General features: G+C 33.6%; 1 protein-coding gene across 1 annotated transcript in view; it reads right to left on the reverse strand.

The window, feature by feature from the left end:
* Positions 1-20,114, reverse strand: part of KPNA4 (karyopherin subunit alpha 4) — a 60,178-nt gene that overhangs the window by 21,597 nt on the left and 18,467 nt on the right. Inside the window, exons 2-8 of the mRNA XM_045539573.1 lie at positions 7,723-7,767; positions 6,732-6,821; positions 6,584-6,613; positions 6,441-6,493; positions 3,614-3,709; positions 3,026-3,111; positions 1,375-1,461 (exon numbers count right to left, since the gene is read on the reverse strand). Coding sequence (XP_045395529.1) covers positions 1,375-1,461; positions 3,026-3,111; positions 3,614-3,709; positions 6,441-6,493; positions 6,584-6,613; positions 6,732-6,821; positions 7,723-7,767 — 487 coding nt within the window. The remainder of the gene's footprint in view (positions 1-1,374; positions 1,462-3,025; positions 3,112-3,613; positions 3,710-6,440; positions 6,494-6,583; positions 6,614-6,731; positions 6,822-7,722; positions 7,768-20,114) is intronic.

Raw genomic sequence — 20,114 nt, forward strand, 5'->3', positions numbered from 1 at the left:
AAAAAAAAAAAGAAACAGTAGCATTCCTAATAGCAGTATACCCTATGCCAAATAGTTCACAGAGAAATCCTCCCTTAAAAAAATCATAACCATCCCCTACCTTGCATGTTGGCCCTGTAAAAGAGCAATAAAGAAGAGGTATATCAAGGCAATACTGATCACTTCCATTTAAGAGCAATAAAGAATCTGGCAAAAGTAATCCTTAGAATCCTTCTGCTTTACCAAATTAGTGAGACACCTAGAAAAAGCACCCCAACCCCAACTCCAATAGTTAGGTTCCTAACCTACATCAGGGGCACAATTCAGATACCAGACGTTTTCCATTATCTTCTGGAGGACAGCTCTTCCAATTTTTGAGTTTGGGTTCAGTTAGGCTCTAGTTAAAAAACAAATCCTTGGCCGGGCGCAGTGGTTCACGCCTATAATCCTAGCACTTTGGGAGGCCGAGGCGGGCAGATCGTTCAAGGTCAGGAGTTCGAGACCAGCCTGAGCAAGAGCGAGACCCCATCTCTACTAAAAATAGAAACAAATTATCTGGCCAACTAAAAATATATATAGAAAAAAAAAAAATTAGCCGGGCATGGTGGCGCATGCCTGTAGTCCCAGCTACTTGGGAGGCTGAGTCAGTAGGATCACTTAAGCCCAGGAGTTTGAGGTTGTTGTGAGCTGGGCTGACACCACGGCACTCACTCTAGCCCGGGCAACAGAGCGAGACTCTGTCTCAAAAAAAAAAACAAATCCTTGAAATATTAGACTTGCCTTTTAATAATTCTTCCTATAATAATTTATTAGAAAACTCCTGAAACGTATGGTAATCCTGGTGTTAAACATTTAACTCAACTGTCAATAAGCTACAGATATTTCCTGTTGACTCATGAAGATAGGGAATATTATTACTATTAATATATTTCATATATTACTAAATTTTAATGTACTAAAGTCTGCAAGAGATATAAAAGATTTCATTTTAGACTCTTCTCAGAATTGTCATTATGGAGAAAAATTATTGATTTAAGTTTGCCCCTCTTTTTTTCATTTTTTCTTATTACTTTCTCTGATGGAGAGTTAAGAAATAAAATGGACTCCAGTATAAAACAGAGGAAGGTCTAAATCGTATATTATTTCATAATTATTCACATAATTAAGAGTTGACTATATATAAAAAGATACAATGGTATCTTAAGCAACAAAAATGTTCATTCTCTTTACTATGGCTTTATACTTACACGGTAATCAGTTCAAATTTCTGTAAGCTATTTCACAAAACTAGTACTGAAGGCAAATTTTCCTTTTTGACTTCCAGTAGCTGTATTTTTATTACCTAGTATATGACAACAACAATTGTTGGACTAATATTAGAAGTTTTATACAAACCTATGATATTTCCCAATGCCCACACGGCTTGCTCACAGACATTCTGATGGGGTGAATGAAGAAGCCTCAAGAAAAGTGGCACAGCATCTAAAGGAGAAAAACATAAGTTAAAATTAAGGTTGAAGATATCAAACTATAAACAAAAATCAATCTTAATTTTTTTGCTGAGGGTAACCTCAAAAAAAAAAAGAAACCTATCAAAAATATATTTAAAATATATAGTCATTTAATGATTTTTATTACAATAGCATTATTAGAAATGTTTTGACTAGCAGACTAGTCAGCATCAAAGTGAATTGTGACACACAGGAAAATGTTAAATTCAGCCCGTAAAATTTCATTCACAATAAAACCTGCATTTAATTCCAGTTTTAAGATTTACTGCTTATAGATTATCTTCAAATTTGAAAAAGAAAGTCCAATTGTTGAAATAACTTTTGAATACAGAAATTTAAATTAATATGTAGGACTTTAAGACAGTGATTTCTGGGCCACATGAGATGTTCTGAATTAGAAAGTGATTCTGTTACTCAATAAGGATAGGAAACATGGAGACAGGTCCATACCTGAGCAAAATACTGGACTGAACAAATGACTATTCTTCTTTCTGGTACTACTTTGAAAAATGTTATTTAAGTATATGAAGATCAATCATGCTTACTTATAATAAAAATTAATTCATTTATCCATTATTTTTAACATATTAAAACAAACTAGCGGTGTTAAATTCTAAGCCTCTTTCTAAGGTTTAAAGATGACACGGAACAGAAATGAAAAAAAGTGAGAGGAATAAGACATAACCACAAACCCATAAAATTTACCTAATAGTCAACTAACTACACAAAACAAAAAACACAACACAACAGAAAAACACCTGAATACAAAACTAAAACAGTTATAGTAGGATTTAAGGGAATTATCTTTTCTAAGTAATATTACAACACAAGTGTCGACTACAAAATAAAATGTTTACTTGGATAACACCTTTGTTTCCCTTCAAAATCATGTAGAAATCAGTGTTTACAATTTTAACAAGCTTAGACAAGTACCCTAGTTACATATTTAAGAAGGATTTTAAAAGTACCTTCTTTAAAATTATTAATTTCTGTTTGACAGAAGAATCAAACAGCATTCATGAAAACAATACACTCAGGTTATTACTTCTGATACTAATTTTCCACTTACATCTCTTGAAACACAAAAGCAATCCTATTATAATAGTGCAAAACTTCAAACCATTCTCTCAATAGGACTACTTTATAGAAGATTTCCTTAAAACATGTTTGAAATCTCTGTAACAGAGGCTGAGAGGCAATATGGCAATGAGAAAAAAATCCCTTTATTTCTACAGATATCCTATAAATAGTTTAACAATAATGTAATGTGCTACTATAATTAGGAAATGTTTTCAGATTTAGAAAAGAATCAAGTGAATTTTTGGAAACAGAAAATGTCAGTTATTACAAAAAGTTGATTAAAGTAATACTTAAATCAAGGTGGCCTATTTCGACAACCCTATGTGTTTCTTAGTAGGTATCATTTTATAATGCAAATAGCTATATCCTTTTGGGAAAATCACTGCTGGTTTGTTTTTTTTTTTACCGACCCCACTTTTAAAAATCAGAATTTTGTTTGTTAATAACCAACTTACTGGACTGAACTACCGCTTGAGTTTGTTCTGAGGTTCCAGATGCAATGTTTGTCAAAGCCCACGCAGCTTCAAACTGTAAAGAAGGACTACAAAAAAAACCACCAAATATTAAACAGTAGGGATTTTTACATTGGCCCAAATATCTACTAACCATTCCTCCCTCTAGCATTTTAAATATATTAAAAATTTTGTTTCAAAAGGCATATATCCATCCAGCATTTTTTTTTTTTTTTTTTTTACCCTTCAAGGACTGTTTAAAACATTTCTTCATACAAACCTCCTCTTGTGTCCTTGTTTTTAGTAAGAACTCTTTATTAAGATACTCCTCAGTTTTCTCAAATACCTACCTGGTAAAATTAGTTCCTGCTGATTTCAAAGCTTGAAAGTTAAATGTATCATTCTCAAGTTCCTCTTTGGCCTTTACCTTCATCTGTTGGCATTAACACACCTTGCAGTGTTTATCATTTTGACTTTTCACCTGCATCCAATAGGCCCTTTCATTTTTCTTTAAAGATCAAGCTAACTACTAGAAAATATGGCCCTCTCCAACATATACTTTACAAATTTTTAAAGAAATAATGTACTTACTTGTCATCTCTTTCAAGACAATGGACTAAAATAGGCAATATTCCAGATTTTATTAAGTCATCAATTGGTGGATTTCGATCACTGGACAAAAGCTTCCTATAAGAGATATAAATATCCCTTGTGAAACGTAATGACATACAATAGCATAATTAAATTTAAATTCACATTTGACATGGATACTATCATAAGTCTGAATATTCGGCACAAGTACCCTCTCTGAAAGTTACTTTTTATAATTTATGTAATGCAACTTCTTCTCTAATTATAAAAAGATTAATTTATAAATTAACTTTATAAAGATGACCAATAATTAGAAAAATGATAGCCATGAACCACTTTATCAATTTTATCAATAATATTATTCCCTCAATAAATTCCTGAAGACAACTTATAAAAAGACAACTGAATGTTTTATGTGTTACCTTTGGACTTAATTTTGAGCTCAAAGGAAAAAGTGGGTAGACTTCAAAATAGCATTTGTCTTGCTAAGAAAGGAATTAAGAGGTCACTGAAATATTCAAAATTATTCATACGAGGTCACAACAAATTCAAAGGACAAAAGCTGGTAGGCTGCTGGTACATGTTTACAGCTGGTACTAGTACTTAATTCTTCTTACTATTTTACACGCTAAATTATAGGTCAAAAACATCCAAAAACATTCTTATCTTAGCAATTAAAGAGAAATAAAATAAACACAATAAAACACAGGAAAAGATCCAAAAAGATGCTAGAGATATTGAGGTGAACAAGACAGACACATCCCTGCTCTCATGGAGCTTATAGGATAAAAACAAAACAAAACAAAACCTAGTGCCCATTTTTACATGTGGAAGACTGTAGGTTTAGCTGATAAATCCTCTGTGCGGCCTAAACACAAATCTTCACCTACTGCAATCTCCTGCATTACTGTATAAAGGCAATGTTTAATAAAGTTTAATCAGATCATTGCCCTATATAAACTAGGTGATGGTTGCTTGTTTACTACTTTATCAATGGAAACTCCTTGACCTAGCTTTAAACTGCTCTACAAGTTGGCTCCTCCTTACCCAACTAATCATATTCTATATAACTCAACAATAGGTCAGTTGTCTGTCATACCATTTAAATCTTATTTCTATCCTTCATATCCTACTCTCTTCACTTGGAATGCCTCATCCTCCATTCAAACTATTCAAAGTCCATTTCAAATTCCATGCTTTACATAATACCAATCTTTGAATTCCAAGAATATTTTTACATAGCATAGTCCTATATCTGCCATTGGGTATCACTACTTTTTTTACAATATAGTTTTGCCTTCCCAATTAGAGCCTAAACTTCTTAAAGAGAAAGAAGTGTATCACATGCTACTTTCACAGTATTTTCCATAGCACATGGCACAGTGCTTAGCAACAAGTGGAAATAAAAAACACTTATAAAGAAAATTTTCTTACTGCTTCACTGAGGACATTTTTAAAAGAGAAATGGTTTTTATTTTTTGAGTGCATAATGGTGAAGAATACAGTATCTACAAAATATAACATCAGTTTGGTGCCACTGTCTTGATTTGTGCTAAGGTGTCAGTAGTTTTACCCATATTTGCATTTTTTTTTTTTTTTTGGCAACATCAATGTAAAGGTTAACACAGTGAAAAAAAACAAATAAATTCTTAGAAATATCACGAAAATCAGTTTGTTCTTGCATATCACTTGTATTGTCTCAGAATCTCTCAGGGACCCATGGATCATACTTTGAGAACCTCTGTCTTAGGGGCAATGGGCTTTAATTTTCTTGCAGAACTCATGATGAGAAGAATTGTCCCCAAACTCTCAATTATTCAATTGACAATGGTGAGCATAATCAATTTCTTAATCGTTCTTCCTGTAGGCATTAATGTGTCATTTTGAGATATGAATGGTTCTCTGATTTCCTGCCTACATAATAAAGTCTTCTTTAAGAAGTTCTTTTACCTATGGTACACAACCCTGTAATTCTATAATTTCTCTATCTATTCTAGGTTATTTAAGGTGAATACACAAAAGCAGAAAAGTCTAATAAATATAAAAGGGATTTATGCACTGGATGTCAGGTGGACCTATAAACTCTTTTTTCACTTTGAAATGCCATAGCTAGGATCAATTGCTTAATTGTCTCTTCCCACTGATAATCACAATATTGGGTATTACTCTTACAATCATACATATACAAAAGCAACCATACTATACTGTATTATGATACAATCATGTCTTCTCCAACCTATTTGTTAATATAAAGGTCTCAGCAATAAGTTTTTCTGGCTCTTCTAGTAAAATGAGAGCATAAGTTTCATAATAGAAATGTGCAAAACAACTTGGTATTTCCTACCTGGAAAGACACTGGGAGTGTATGCACCCCTAAATCTTAATGTGTGTTTGTCTATACACTGATGTAGTAACTTACATTTCTTGATTTATTGTTTGATCAACATGAGGACAGTCAGAAGAATTAGCTACCTGATAAGGATTTATAAAATTAAACCTATTAATTAGTAAAAAGTAAAGCTTTATAAATAATGTTTTTCTATTAGTCCATGGCACTAATTTGTATACATTATGTATGTTAAAGCCTCAGTGTATTTAAAGTACACACTTTTAGCTCAAAAAATTTGAGTTTAAAAAATTGCCACCAATTTTAATACTCTAAATCAGAGAACAATTTTTTAAAATAAATTCAGTTGGATTATGACTGTTTACTATTGTTTGCTATCAAAGTTAAATTTGATTGACAGGACTACTATATAGTAAAAACCCAAAACAGAACCCCTGTGTAAGTTATAAAATTTAATTATGTCCTCAAAATTTAACTTACCTAGCAGCTTGAACTGCACTTAATTGAATTCCTTGGTTATCACTTGAAGCATTCTATAAAAAATAAAACAATTTATGATGCAGATACACAATAATGTGTTGAGAAATACAAATGGAGAGAGGGAAAGAAAAAACCCAACTTACTTGAACAATAGCTTCTAGAGAGGTATTTTGCTGGGAAAAAAGTTAAAGAGAAAAAAAAAAACGAAGTTAAAAGGTCACTTTAAAATTCTATATTTATGTGAAATTTTTCACTGGTAGTTTTAAAGTTACCAGAATAATAATAACTTACCACTCTATAATCGCCATCTATATCAGAGTCTTCACAGATATCTTCATGTGGCACATTCCTTCTCTTCAAGAGATGTTCATCTCTTTTATTCTTTAAAAAAATCAAAGAACTTCAATTTAAAAAAAATCTAAATACTTTCATAAAAAAGTTAGGCAATCATGTGCCTACAAACTGAAATATAAAGTGCCTTTTAAAAGTAAAATTCAAATGCAAAAAAAAAAAAAACAACCAAATTGTGAACTGAACACTTAAGCAACACTAATTTGAGTCCCAAACCCCAAGTATTACATTTTTAATGACCCGTGAACTATGTAAAATGAAACAAAACAAAAATAAAAGTTTGACTGAAAAAGAGAGTGTACAGTTTAAGCCAGAACCAAACACACATATTTATTTGAAAGTACTAAACCATTTTACACATCATCTGGGAGCTTCTCTTTACCACCTAAAAGCAAAGTCAAAGCAAAAGTTGGGCAGTTCAAAATTAGACAAAAACAATGCCTGACAAAAATCAAGGGCCATTTGAATTTCACTTAAAATGTCTGGGGCAAATTTACAAATATATTCTCAACTATAACCAACTTGAAAAGTTGATGAAATTTGTAAGTAACAAGTTCTTTTTGGGGCATAACTACTGGCCATTAATAGCATAACTATTCAGTATAATCATATCTCTATGGCTTATACTTTACAAAAATCATTAAAAATTACAAAAGAAAAAATAACCAATAAGTTGTTTATATCTGTTTTTGGATATTGGACAAGTTGTACCCTGCCAACCTCAAAAGCTTGTCCAATTTAATCAAAATCTCTTCTTTTTCAAAAGAAAAAGAAATGCTAAGCAATTGAGATTTTAAAAGCTTAACTATATTCAGTAAATAAAACAGTTTACACATTTTACATAAAATATTATATATGTTTGGTATCTTGTATATATTCTATAATGTTGTTAAAATTATGCCTGGAAGTACCCAATATTAATCAGACTCACCTTCCTTAATTCAACTACAACTTCATTCCGTTGTCTTCTCATAGTCTACAAAAAAATTACAAATATTTTAAATATCACTTCAAATTCCTTCACCCAGAGAAAACCACTATTAACATTCTAATGTACAACCTAATCTTTTCTTCTAATCATATGTATGTAAAGTCATATTTTACTTATAATAAACATTAATCATACTATACAGATGATTTTCTCCCTTCACTTCACATTTCATATTCCAAAACATTGAAAATGTCTTTTTTTTTTTTTTTTTTTTTTTTTGAGAGAGAGTCTCACTCTGTTGCCTGGGCTAGAGTGCTGTGGCATCAGCCTAGCTCACAGCAACCTCAAACTCCTGGGCTTAAGGGATCCTCCTGCCTCAGCCTCCCGAGTAGCTGGGACTACAGGCATGCGACACCATGCCCAGCTAATTTTTTCTATATATATTTTAGTTGTCCAGCTAATTTCTTTCTATATTTTTTTAGTAGAGACAGGGTCTCGCTCTTGCTCAGGCTGGTCTCAAACTCCTGAGTTCAAACAATCCATCCGCCTCGGCCTCCCAGAGTGCTAGGATTACAGGCATGAGCAACTGCACCCGGCCTAGTAAATCTATAATATTCGCTATATTATAAAAACTGTAATATCTGTATTTATAAAAATACAAAGGCATAAAGAATAAAAGAGCCTATAATCTCACTCCTCATATGAATGAACCAATGACATTCTAAAAAGTAACATATAATACGAGGTTAGTAACTCCAACTGCTATAAAAAAAAACACTATTAGATTTACTATGAGTTGGACACGCATATAATATCTATTCTGTTCCTCACGTTATTTTGGTTTAATTTATTTATATACCTTACAGATCTCCCATAAACACATCTATTTCATTCTTTCTAATGACCACATAACTATTTTATCACATACTGTGACCATTTTCTTATTTTTAAATGTTTTCTCATTTTTAAGTTACCTACTACATGGATACATGCTCACTGTAAAACATTCAAATATTTAGAAATAATACAAATTCAAGCTGTTTCTTCATATAGTTTCACATCATTCTAATGACTGCATATGCCACGACATACTAAATAGAAATAGCAACAAGTCACAAAGTAATTTAGATGTCTGATAAATATCTCAAACTTATATTCAACACTGAACTTTTGATTTTTAACAAACACACTCCACTCCTATCTCAGCAAACGTCAATTTGTGCAGTTGCACAGACCAAAAACCCTGGAGCCATACTTGATTCTTTTTCTCACATTACTCATTCAATCTGTTAACAAATCCTGTTGCCTTAATCTTCAAAACATATCCAAAATCCAAACACATATCACTGTCTCCTTCGCCACTACTCTGGTCTAACTCACCATTATCTCTCACCTAGATAATGGCAAAAGCCTCATAACTTGTAATCCTCCTGCTCTTGCCCTTCCCCTCTTCCTCCCCAGCCTATTCTTATCACAGCAACCAGAGTAAAACTCACAGTGAGTCTTGTTTTTTATGTGACACAGACTTTTTTGGCAACCTGGTAAAATCGACACCTTTTCAGAGATTGTTTATAAATACACAAAAGAAATACATAGATTACAAAGGAAACAAATTATACTGACATATAATTATCAAAAATGCATAACTATGAAAAAAACAAATTGTAAAATATGAGCATCTTTATTATTACATCTTTAATATTAAATAGGATCTAGTAGTGGGTATAATAACTACAATTTCAAAAGTAGTGATAACCATAAATGGTTATTTCAGGATATCTTCAACAAAAATAATGTGATTTTTATTGACAGTGACAAAGTCACAGGTAACTAATACTGCTGTGTTTTATTGGTTATATTATTAAGTAAACGAAATACTGCTTCAATTAGAAGTTAGTGAAAATAAAAGATGTAATTTTTTTCTAATTTCTCAGGTTCTCCTGAATTCTACTCATAGACTCTGAGAGAGGAAAAGTCCAAGGACTCAGTAAATCCTTCTAAAAAGTCAGTTAAACCTTATCACTCCCCTGTTCAAAACCACCTGGCTCGGCACTTCAGAGTCAAAGCCCAGACTTCATAGTAGCTTAAGTCCAGTCAAATCTTCCCACCGCATCCCCTCCCCAATTACCACCACTTAAACCAGGGATGGGGAACCTTTTCATGTTGGAAGCCTGCGTTAATTTAGCTGTAACCAAACACAGCTGCATTCAAGAAACATCAATTAGATATACTTAAAAATGTCCATTATTTTGTAAAAAAACCTAACTACTGTGTACTTAATAATTTCAAAAACTGAAAACTATTTGTTAATTATAAAGTTAACTAACCTTTTAATGACTTTGTTTTGTATGCTTTTTATTGGAAAGTATTTGAATATTTGGTTGCAGCAAGGAGTTCGCAGTTTCAGTTGATCCTCCATATGAGTATCAGTCATTTGTGACCTTAAAGACATCTTGATTTGGGTTAGGTAGAATGTCAATTCGTAGCAATAAGTGGCTGAAAAGCAAGAAATTTTGGGCATGTTGCCGAAGGCATGGGTATTCTACTGCATCTTTCCATATTTCAATTGGATCTTTCTTAGCATCAAACAATGACTTGAAAATGTCATCTACTGAGAGCTCAATCAATTCCATCTGTAATTCTTTAGGTGCCTTGGTGATATCAACTAGGTGATGCTGAAATGCTAATTTGAGTGTGATGTCATGATTCACAGTCAGTGAAACTTTCATTATGTTCTCCAATTAACAGATCTATAAACGTATTCTTCAAATGATTCGCCTATATCATCCTGCTCATCAGTGACCTTTGCTAAGTGGGGAAAATGTTCACCCGAAATTTCCTTTAGAAGAAAAATTGTGAAAAAAAGATAACTTTTTTTAAAATGCTTGGATTTTTTGCCACGTATCATATACAGACTTGGCTTAACCTTGCAAAGAAATATTCAAGTCATTTTGATTTGACATCATACAGAAATGCTGCATTCATAAGATCTTCTTTTAATAATTCACATTGCTGATTCTGTTCTTCATAAAATTTAACTATCTGTTCTTGCAGAGATAAAATTTTGGCTAACACTTGTCCTTGCAATAGCTAATGCACTTTAAGAATGATATGGCAAATCCACACTGATTACCTCATCATTCAACTTTAGCTTATTGCAAAACTGATGACGCCATGTTGCATTTGCACAACTATAGCTAACAATACTTATAACTTGTTGCAAAATGTCACTTAAAATAGCTTTAGCACAGAGATTTTGCTGATACAGTGAAAAGAAATGAGAGCATCTGGATCTGTTAATACTTTTTTTTATCTGTGCAATAAACCCTTCATGTTTTCCTGTCATAGAAGGTGCACCAACTGTACATATACTCACTAAATTTACCAAATTCAGTCCAACTTCATGACATTTATCTTGAAAGTTATTGAAGATACCTACTCTGTGTTCTGTTCCCAGGAGTGTCCAAGCAAGTAACTCTTTTATAGCAAAGAAAATCTTCTGTTATGATCCAAATGAAGTATAAAACCTGCACCGAGTAAGCAGTATCAGTTGATTCATCCAAAGCAAATGAATAATATATATTTTCCTTTTGAAGTATTGCATGAAGTTTTTCTGTTAAGTTGAAGGCTAATTCATGCTGCCAATCAATTATGGTTCACCTTGAAAGAGGCAGCTGTTTGTACTTTGAAACATTATCAGGGTCTAAATGAGCCTACAACTTCGACAATGCATTCTTTCACAATTTCTGTATCACTGAACGGCTTCTCTTTTTTTTCCCAAGTATATAAGCTACTTAAAAGTTGCTTCAGAGGCATTATTTCCAGGTCTTACTGCTGCTTGAAAGAACTGTCTTTGCTTTTGCTTTTCATCTTTTAATTTCTGCAATGGAACCTTTTGTGCCTCTCCCTCCAATTTCAAATATTTGTGGTCCTTATGAGTGTTATAATGCTGATGAGCACTGAATTTCTTTAATGTTGATATTGCAGTATTACAAAGCAAGCAAATCATCTTATCTTTAGCAGAAACAAGATAATATTGTAATTACCAATCCTCATTAAAAAAAAATCTGTTTTCTTCCTTCAGCATTCTCTTGGTCTTCTTTGACATGATGGGCTGTTAAGTAGACAATTAAAAAATGCTGTCGAGCTATGCAACTATTCACAAATTCCACTTCAAACAGAAACACAGTGCACCGCTGTCAAAAGCTGGTAAGAGACTGGCATACTTGAGCCCCATAAACTCTTGCCAGCCAGCCTCATGAAGCAGTGGCACCAGTCAGGTGGGGGAAGTTAGAACTAAATCGGGGAAAGCTATAGTAGAACTAAATCATGAGAGTTGCAGTATCAATTTAGCCCTTGGGGCTTACTAATGTTCTAACTGTGCTGGTCAATCTGGGAGGATTATTTCGTTCAAACTTATTTTATTCTTTGGTATTTTAAATATGTTCATTTAAAAAATAAAAATATAAAAGATGAACAAAAATGTATTAATTAAAAAAAAGGATTTGTTCTGTAAAATATGGATTCAGTCAAAAGGCCGCAGGTTCCCCATCCCTGCCTTGGACCTCAGCATCTATCATTATCTTTATTCATTCTGCTATATGCACACTAACTTTGCTATTTCTCTAATACACTGGAAATTCTCTTGCCACAAGGCCTTAACTAATATACTATACAGCATCTCCTTAGAAGACGGCCTCCAGAGCCAAACTGCTTGGGTTCAATTTTTTTAGCCATACCATACTACTTACCAGCTCTCTGCACCCTCAGTTCCCTCATCTATATAATGAGGACGGCAAAAATCCTTACAATAATTCTATGAAGTAGATATTAAGTAAGTTAATATATGTAAGTACTTTAACAGTTCCTGGCAGATAGCAGTATACGTTTTAGCTTATTATTATTATTACTGTTCCTACTATTTCCTCAGGCTGGAATACTCATGATTATTATTATTACTGTTCCTACTATTTCCTCAGGCTGGAATGCTCTTCCCCTACTACCTGCAGTGCTCAGTCTGTCACCTCTATGGTGATGTTTTCCCCTTCCTGACCATCCATCAAGTCTCCATCCAGGTACTCTCTCTTCCCTTGCCTTATTTTTTTCCCATACCATTTATCACATCCTAATATACTATATAATTTTATTTGCTTATTGGTACTCCTTCCACTAAGAATATAAGTTCTCTATATAAGGGATAACATAAGGAATAAGTATTATTCCTTCTTAAAATGTTTTGGCTAATCTTGCTTGTACAGAAATCTTTACCTCATTTTTTTTTTAATTTTTATTTTTTCATAGAGACAAGGTCTCCCTATGTTGCCCAGGTTGGTCTGGAACTCTTGGGCTCAAGCAATCCTCCCACCTCAGCCTCCCAAAGTGCTGGGATTACAGGCATGAGCTACCATGCTGGCCTAGCTCAATTTTTGACCAGATCTATTCATTCTATCTTTGCTTAAGTGAAGCTTTGGTACAGATACAGATTTTTAAAATATTAAGACTCAATTTAAAAAATGCTAATAGGCTGCAAGATGAATAAAAATGATTAGCTAAGCACTACAATAATAGCTTTAACATCCACCCTTTCTCATTTAATCATTAGAGCCTTATGAGGTAAGAAGAAAAAGGCTTTATTTATTTTTACAAATAAGGAAACCGAGGCACAGAGAAGTTAAATTACTTGCCCAACACTGGCCAGAATTAGAACCCAGACAGTCTCATACAGAGCCACTTAACTACTAAGCCATATGTTTCCCACACGTTGGGAAGTCAAATAGCGTTCAACTCAATTTGAGAGCCTATGGTTCACACTAAAGCAAAAGTACTATTACCAAGACAATGAGCTTTGTATAGTATCACAATATAATATCAATAAATGACTCATAATAAGCAACAAAAAACTACGTCCTAAGTCTCACACACAGAAAATAATATCTGGAACACGTATTCCTTAAATGACTGCTAATTAAATAAGGTACAGTTCTGATGGAAAGAAGCATTTCTAATCTAAGAAAAGTTTTTATTATTAGCCACTCCATCTAAAGCAGCAGGATTGAGGTTTAATGGGCTTTAACTTCTTTTCATTAGAGAAAATAAATAAATAAATCCAAAACAATTATATACTGCATATTTACATAAATGTTCTGTTTGTTGCAAAAAAATTTCCCCTCATTACTTATTTATTAAATCTAGAGTTTCTGATAATTTGCAACTACTAATAAAAGATTTATCAAACCAATTTAACACTGTAGTAATAACATGACCAGGGCCATTATTACCCAAATAAAACTCTTTGCTAAATAAGAGATTTAACAATCTCTTTATTACAGACCAAGAGTTCTTTCCTCCAAGGTAAAGAGAAAACTGTGAAAGAATTGGTAGAACGACACCCTATGCAACTCAGCCTGGTAGCATCTGCCCATGTTTTTACTGCAAAAACTGAATGCCTTAAAAGTAGTATTAGACATTTTCAAGTCATCAGCTCAATTCAGATCAAGAAGGACTTTTATTTCCCTGGGATCTCATGAAAGGGGTATATAAGGTGGCTTGTTTTTCTATGTCTGCCCTCAGAGAGGCAGCTTTGTATACTCCATGCAAATATAACAGTTGTGAATTCACATGACTTACACTGATGTGGTAAGCAGCACTGTCAGTTAGAATTCCAAAAAGCTACCAAACTGGCCAAAGGCTTATTTATAGGCCAAGAGCTATCTAAAGGACAAAGGCTACAAATGGGGGGGCGGGGGTTGGGTGGGTAGAATTTAGGGAGATCACCTAGATTGTTTTATATTTCTTTGGCTGTCATACAGTTATAAAATTATAAATTCAGGCAAAAGGGGATAAGAAATTGCCAAAAAATTTCAATGTAGTGAATCTTACAAAAAACAAAATACTTTTTCTATCTAAAAGGAGTACAGTTTTTGTATTTAACATGTGTCCATCACTGTGCTAGCTGTTAGGAATCAGACATTTTTCCTGCTCTAATACGGTGCAGGGTCTAGTACTTTCTTTTCAATTAATGGCTATTTAATTATCAATTAGTGGCTATGTCATTACTGCTAGTTTTCAAGTCAGTCTTACCAATGCATGTTTTTTTTTTTTTTTTAAACTCTGAAAATTGCTGGGCAACAGCAGCTCAAGCCTGTAATTCCACCACTTCGGGATACTAAGGTGGGACGATCACTTGAGGCCAGGAGTTTGAGACCAGCATGGGCAACATAGCAAGATCTGAACTCTACAAGAAAATTAAAAAATCAGCCAGGTGTGGTGACATTTGCCTGTAGTCTCAGCTACTTGGGAGGCTGAGGCAGGCGGACTGCTTGAGCCCAGTTCAAGGCTGCGGTAAGCTACGATCCTTCCTCTGCACTCCAGCCTGGGTGGTGGTGGGGCCATGTCAGAGTAAGATCCTATCTCTTTTAAAACAACAACAACAACAAAAAAAAAAAACCTAAAAATTATTCATTTAAGAAATGGTGAATTATATAATTTTGTATATTATACAAAATTTGGATATTTTATTTTACATTTTCTTGAGCAAAAAAAAAAGAGTAAGGAATATAATGTTTTGACTTTATTTCATCTAGCCTTTCATTCATACACTAAAAAAAAAAAAAGAAAACAAAACAAAAATTTACTAGCCTGGGCAACATAGCAAGACCCTGTCTCTACAAAATTTTTTTTCAAAATTAGCTAGGCATGGTGGCACATGCCTATCATCCCAGCCACTAGGGAGGCTGAGGTGGGAGGATTGCTTGAACCCAGGAGTTTGAGGTTGCAGTGAGCTATAATAGGGCCACTGTACTCCTCCCTGGGCAACAGAGTGAGACCCTGTCTCAAAACAAAAAAAGAAAGAAAGAAAGAAAAGAAGAGAAAAAAAAAAGAAAAGAAAGGTAGGAAGGAAGGGAGGGAAGGAGAGAGGGAAAAGAATTTAAAAAATTAAACAGGCATGCAAGATCTTTTATATGGTGAATGGATCTTTTATGTGATAACGGGTTACACAACTCTGAAAATTTACTAAATATTGTTGAATTGTACACTTAAAGTTGGTCAATTTTATGATAGGTAAATTATTTCAATAGTTTTTAAAAAGTTATATACACACACACACATATACACATATGCCTTCCCTTCCCCAACATGGGTTAATATTATTATTACTATTTAGATCCTGCTGGAAAGCATTTATTCGCTCATTTATTAATCACCTATTTGCCAAGCACCAGAAATACAAAGATGGACCAGACACAGCATGTCTATGCCCTTATGGAGGTAGCACTCATAACACAGAAATATAATTTAATAAAATAGTAAGAAGGCCCAACCAATACTTAGCAAATATTTGGTGCCAAACACCATTCTAAGCACTTTGTTACTTGATTTTACTCATTTAATAAATGTGTTATAACATGCACACAAGGTACTGTGACAGTACAGAAGGTAGGTGCTAAAGATGATATGTAAGCTCAATTTTCAAGACTGAATACATTTAGAGAAAGGCATTCCAGGTAGAAAACATAGAATATACAAAAAGAGAGAACTATAAAAGATGGCACATGCAGAATCTGCTGAAGAATGTCAGAAGCCAGAAATGAACAAGTACGCAAGGAGCCAAATCAATCATGTCACAAAAAGCTAAGCTATACTATTCAGAGAAAAGTGAGCTTACTGGGTGTTTTCAACCCAAATGATCATCCCAACACAAACATATTTGATAGGTACAATGGTTATTAAACCCAATTAATATGGTAAACCAAAAACTAAAAATACCATAATTACAAAAGTATGTTTTCCCATTCCTTTCCTATTTCTCTCTCTTTCATCTCCACTTGCTGTTTTCTCCAGCAGCAGCCACCTTCATGCCTTTGCCAAATAGTATGTATGTTGGCACACTGTATGCGATTAGTAAATAAATTCTGAGCTTTAAATTTATGACAATAAAATAGAAATTTAAAATGTCTAACAGTATTAAATGCTTACTAAAGTGGATCAATAATATCTGCTAAGGGTAAAAACCCTTATTCTAATTCTTCATTTAGAAAAGTTCATTTAAGGAATAAGTTTAGCTCTGATTTTCAAACTGTAGATTAAAATCTCAGAGACAGTACTTATTAACAGTATCACAGAAAAGTTCTGAAGTTATGCTAGTCATGGGCAAAAAACCCTTCATAAGCAGAATCAAGTTCTTATCTCTCTTTAGCAAGTGAAAAGATTAATGGAGACTGAGTATAAGTAAAGAGAAGTTTGAAAATCAATTCAGTGTAGGAGGCCAGATTTAATTTAGGCAAGGTATTGGAGCAATTTTAAGAAATAATTCTAGTCTACAGACACCATACTTTAAAATGATCCATATCTTAATTGTAAGTATTGAAAACTTATTAGTACATAAATGTAATTTTAAAATTCACAAAAATGTAAGAAACTTAACAGTTGGTAAATCCAAGGAATGGGATTACAGTAGACTTTCACTATCTTCCCAACATTCAAACAACAGGGAAATATATTAAACTAAAAAGTCATACATGTCTATTTGGAAAAGTAACAAAATAAAGGTAAGAAGGGGAAAATATGAATTCCCAGAGTTTTCCATATTCACCTGTCTTGTACAAGAGGTTACATATGGTAGAGGAGAAAAATAAATGCATATATCCCCTCCCCAAATGGTTGGTTTATTAGTATATGGTTACACTACTCTATTAGTATATGGCTATCAGTCCCAGCTCTACCTTTAATTAATAAGATCTTAGGCAAATTACCACCTTTATGGGCATTAATTTCCTCATCTGTAAAGAAAATTCAACAGATTTCTAAGTCCATGCCTCAAATATTATATCAATTTTATCAACTTCAAAAAACAATGTTACAAAATATTCAACTGCCATTTGTACAGGCTATCATGCAAGGCAATGTAGTTTCTATGGCAAGAGTGATAAAAAAGTCATGGCTCAAAATTCTAAACAATAAAGAGCTATTTTGTGGCTCTGCATATTTAAGTTTTATATGAGCATAAGGGAAGGTACTCTAGGATGAATAGATATAAAGGGATTGATCAAATGCTGGCAAGAATGATCACTTCTCTTTAAACTGGGTCCTTAAGAGAAGAAATAAAATTTCAGGAATTGTTGGAATGACTGGTTGAAGAAAACTCAACTCATAGGAAAAGACACTAGGAAAAACTAATGAGGAAGAGTAAGAGATAAATGAGATACAACCATATTAAGGAAGTTGATAAGAACCCAAGCTTTTACATCACTGCTTGAGCAGTCTGATTTCTCTGCTGATCTGGTGTGTTCTCAAGTGAGAAATACATTTTTCCATTTATAAAACAATGTCAAATTAAAATGAATTACGAAAAGCAACAGAGATTAAGGAATGTTTTCCTGCTATGTTATAAGAACATAATAAAGTCAAATTCAGGGTTTTTTAATAGAAGATTTTAAACAAATAGCATATAGGATTTTGTAATTGGAAAAAATAGAAATCATTTGAATTATTTCATTTTATAGAGAAAGGCACTATGACCCAGTGACTTCCTCAAGAATACCAAGGCTCAGATATGCTGGACCCAGTACAATGTTATACTATACCACATTAGTTTTCTCTTTTTCCCTCAGTATTCACCTTCAAAATATTCTTTTAATTTTTCTTTGTGAACTTATGTTCAAAGACATCAACCTTAATAAGAAAAAAAACTTCATTAAAAGGCAAATTATTGAATTACTTTCCTAAAGTATTATTTAAAAAGCACTCTAGTTATATTCACATACTAAACAGATGTGCACATCTACACAGAAAGCCATTTATACACCCAACAAATATTTACTGACCACCTACTATATGCCACAAACTGCCTTCAGTGTTAAGGAGGTAGCATGAAACAAAATAACAAAAATCCATGTTTTTTTTTATTTCACGAAATTATGGGGGTACAAACATTCTGGTTTCATGTTATGACTTTGCCACATCCCAACCATGATTTGAGACGTGCCCTTCCCCCCAGCAACGCTCACCCCGAGTCCATTAGTTGTGAGTTTACCCGCCCCCAACCCCCATACCCCCAAAGACTATTACTACTGTGTGAGCACCTTAGTGTTGATCAGTCAGTGCCAGTTTGATGGCAAGTACAAGTGGTGCCTATTCTTCCATTCTTGTGATACCTCACTTCGGAGGATAGGCTCAAGCTCTACCCAGGAAAATATAAGAGGCGCTAGGATCAGCATTGTTTCTTATAATTGAGTAGTATTCCATTGTGGTGGCTCATGCCTGTAATCCTAGCACTCTGGGAGGCAGAGGCGGGAGGACTGCTTGAGCTCAGGAGTTCGAGACCAGCCAGAGCAAGAGCGACACCCCATCTCTAACAAAAAAAAAAAAAAAAATGTAAAATCCCTGTCTTGGTCTTCATGGCAGTTAAATTTTTGAGTAGGGGGACAATCAATAAAATTAAAATATGTAGTATGACAGTGATTAAGTATTAGAAAAATGTAAAGTCAGGAAGGGGGATATTTTAAAGTAAAGACCTTAAGAAGGTGAGTGAGTGATCCACATGGGTAAGTGGCAGAAAGTATGCAAGGTAGAGGGATTAACAAGTAAAAAGGGCCAGACATGAAAGAAAAGGTAAGGTGTCCAGGGTAGCTAACATGCAATGAACAAGATGAGTAAGAAATGGATAGCCAGCCATTGTAAGGATTTTGGCATTTACTCTAAGTGAGACAGGAAGCCACTAGTGGGTTTTGAGTAAAGGAGAGACAAGTTCTGACTTAAAATAGATAGAACCATTCCAGCTGCTGTGTTGGGAATACATCATAACTGCAGTAATCCAGGTAAGAGATAATAGCTTGGACCAGAGTCATAGCAGTGGGGCATTATGAAACATCGAGTCTGGATATATTTTGAAGGTAGAACCTATACAATTTGAATGGATTAGATAGAACTGTGAAAGAGAGGAGACAATGATGACTTCAAGGTCTTTGGACCAAGCAACTGAAGGATGGAAATGTCATTTATGGAGATGGGGCAGACTGAATAATTAGCAGGTTCTGTGGGTAGTATTACTTTTGAACATGCTAAGTTTAAGATGCTTATAGCACATCAAAATGAGATTTTGAGTGGTCAACTGAATCTAGAATTCAAGAAAGAGGTTAGGACTAAAAATATCAATTTAGAAAGTTGTCAGTATAGAAATGGCATTTAAAACCAGATCACCTGATGAGATTATCTATGGAGTGAGCATAACCCTAGGCACTACAAAACAAGAGGTAGAAGACTAAGAAGTAACAGCCAGTGAGACAAAAGGCAGTCAGGAATCTGTGTGAATCTGGAACCAAGTGTAAAAACTATTTTTCAAGGATGTATAATTAACTATGTCAAATGAGGGTGAGGTCAAATAAGATGAGGAC

Source organism: Lemur catta, chromosome 1 (genome assembly GCF_020740605.2).
Source record: "Lemur catta isolate mLemCat1 chromosome 1, mLemCat1.pri, whole genome shotgun sequence".
NCBI lineage: Eukaryota > Metazoa > Chordata > Mammalia > Primates > Lemuridae > Lemur > Lemur catta.